General features: G+C 51.0%; 1 protein-coding gene across 1 annotated transcript; it reads right to left on the bottom strand.

Annotated features, from left to right (window-relative positions):
- Positions 1-280: 280 nt before the first annotated feature.
- Positions 281-1,213, bottom strand: LOC134413929 (olfactory receptor 14C36-like). The gene has a single exon (XM_063147948.1). The coding sequence runs from the start codon at positions 1,211-1,213 to the stop codon at positions 281-283; it is 933 nt and encodes a 310-aa protein (XP_063004018.1).
- Positions 1,214-1,485: the final 272 nt, after the last annotated feature.

The raw sequence follows: 1,485 nt of genomic DNA, 5'->3' as shown, positions 1-1,485 counted from the left end.
CTGCAGCCCCAGAGAAGGAACAAAAGGCATCCCTGCAGAAAACTTGGCTGGGAGATCGTTTAGTTCCTTTAAAGCCACCAAGAACACAGCCCCTCGTTCACACAGTCTGTGAGCTCAGGGAAGGTGGAGAGAAACAAAATGAGAAAAGGCCCAAACACTGATATTTATTATGGACAATATAAGAAACCTTAAAAAAGGGGGAAAAAACCCACAACCAAACCAACAAGAAATATTCAAAATTACTTTTATTACAAGTGATTTGCAAACACTGGCCTGCAGTTTAATGTTTCTGAAAGCATCTAGTCATCAGTCTCCACACTGCAGCCTTGAGCTCCTGGTTCCTCAGGCTGTAGATGAGGGGGTTCAGGGCTGGAGGCACCACCGAGTACAGAACTGACAGGGCCAGATCCAGGGATGGGGAGGACATGGAGGGGGGCTTCAAGTGAGCAAAAATTAGAGTGCTGAGGAACAGGGAGAGCACAGCCAGGTGAGGGAGGCAGGTGGAAAAGGCTTTGTGCCGTCCCTGCTCAGAGGAGATCCTCAGCACGGCCCTGAAGATCTGCACATAGGAGAAAACAATGAACACAAAACAGCAAAGTCCTAAAGATACACTAACAGCAATGAGCCCCAGTTGTTTAAAGTTGGAGTGTGAGCAGGAGAGCTTGAGGATCTGTGGGATTTCGCAGAAGAACTGGCCCACGACATTGCCATGGCACAGGGGCAGGGAAAATGTATTGGCCGTGTGCATGAGAGTATTGAGAAAGGCACTGGCCCAGGCAGCTGCTGCCATGTGGGCACAAGCTCTGCTGCCCAGGAGGATCCCGTAGTGCAGGGGTTTGCAGATGGACACGTAGCGGTCGTAGCACATGATGGTCAGGAGGAAAAGCTCTGCTGAGATGAAGAACATAAAGAAAAAGAGCTGAGCAGCACATCCTGAGTAGGTGATGTCCCTGGTGTCCCAGAGGGAATTGTGCATGGCTTTGGGGACAGTGGTGCAGATGGAGCCCAGGTCACTGAGGGCCAGGTTGAGCAGGAAGAAGAACATGGGCATGTGCAGGTGGTGGCCGCAGGCTACGGCGCTGATGATGAGGCCGTTGCCCAGGAGGGCAGCCAGGGAGATGCCCAGCAAGAGGCAGAAGTGCAGGAGCTGCAGCTGCCGCGTGTCTGCCAATGCCAGCAGGAGGAAGTGCCTGATGGAGCTGCTGTTGGACATTTGCTGTGGCTGCACATGGGGACCTGTTCATGGATAAAGGACAGTGAAGATTTATAAGAGATACCTGTAAGCAAAATCAAAGCCATTTCCCATACACCCTCCTTTGTAACACACACGTACATGCTTCTCTGTTTCAGAGTTCTGAGGTTTTCTTTTGAAGCTGCCCCCATGTCTCTCCTGCTATTCTAGGATATCAGAAACCCTTAGCATGCCCTTGGTATAACAGAGTGAGTTCCCTGAGGCACGTGAATGAGTGGAGACTGTCGGGAGAT

Source organism: Melospiza melodia, unplaced genomic scaffold (genome assembly GCF_035770615.1).
Source record: "Melospiza melodia melodia isolate bMelMel2 unplaced genomic scaffold, bMelMel2.pri scaffold_61, whole genome shotgun sequence".
NCBI classification, from domain to species: Eukaryota; Metazoa; Chordata; class Aves; order Passeriformes; family Passerellidae; genus Melospiza; species Melospiza melodia.
The sequence above is the reverse complement of the archived record's forward strand: the minus strand, read 5'-3'. Positions and strand labels throughout refer to the sequence as shown.

Coding starts and splice junctions, on each gene's coding strand:
- LOC134413929 (XM_063147948.1), bottom strand. CDS start 1,213: ATGTCCAACAGCAGCTCCATCAGGCACTTCCTCCTGCTGGCATTGGCA.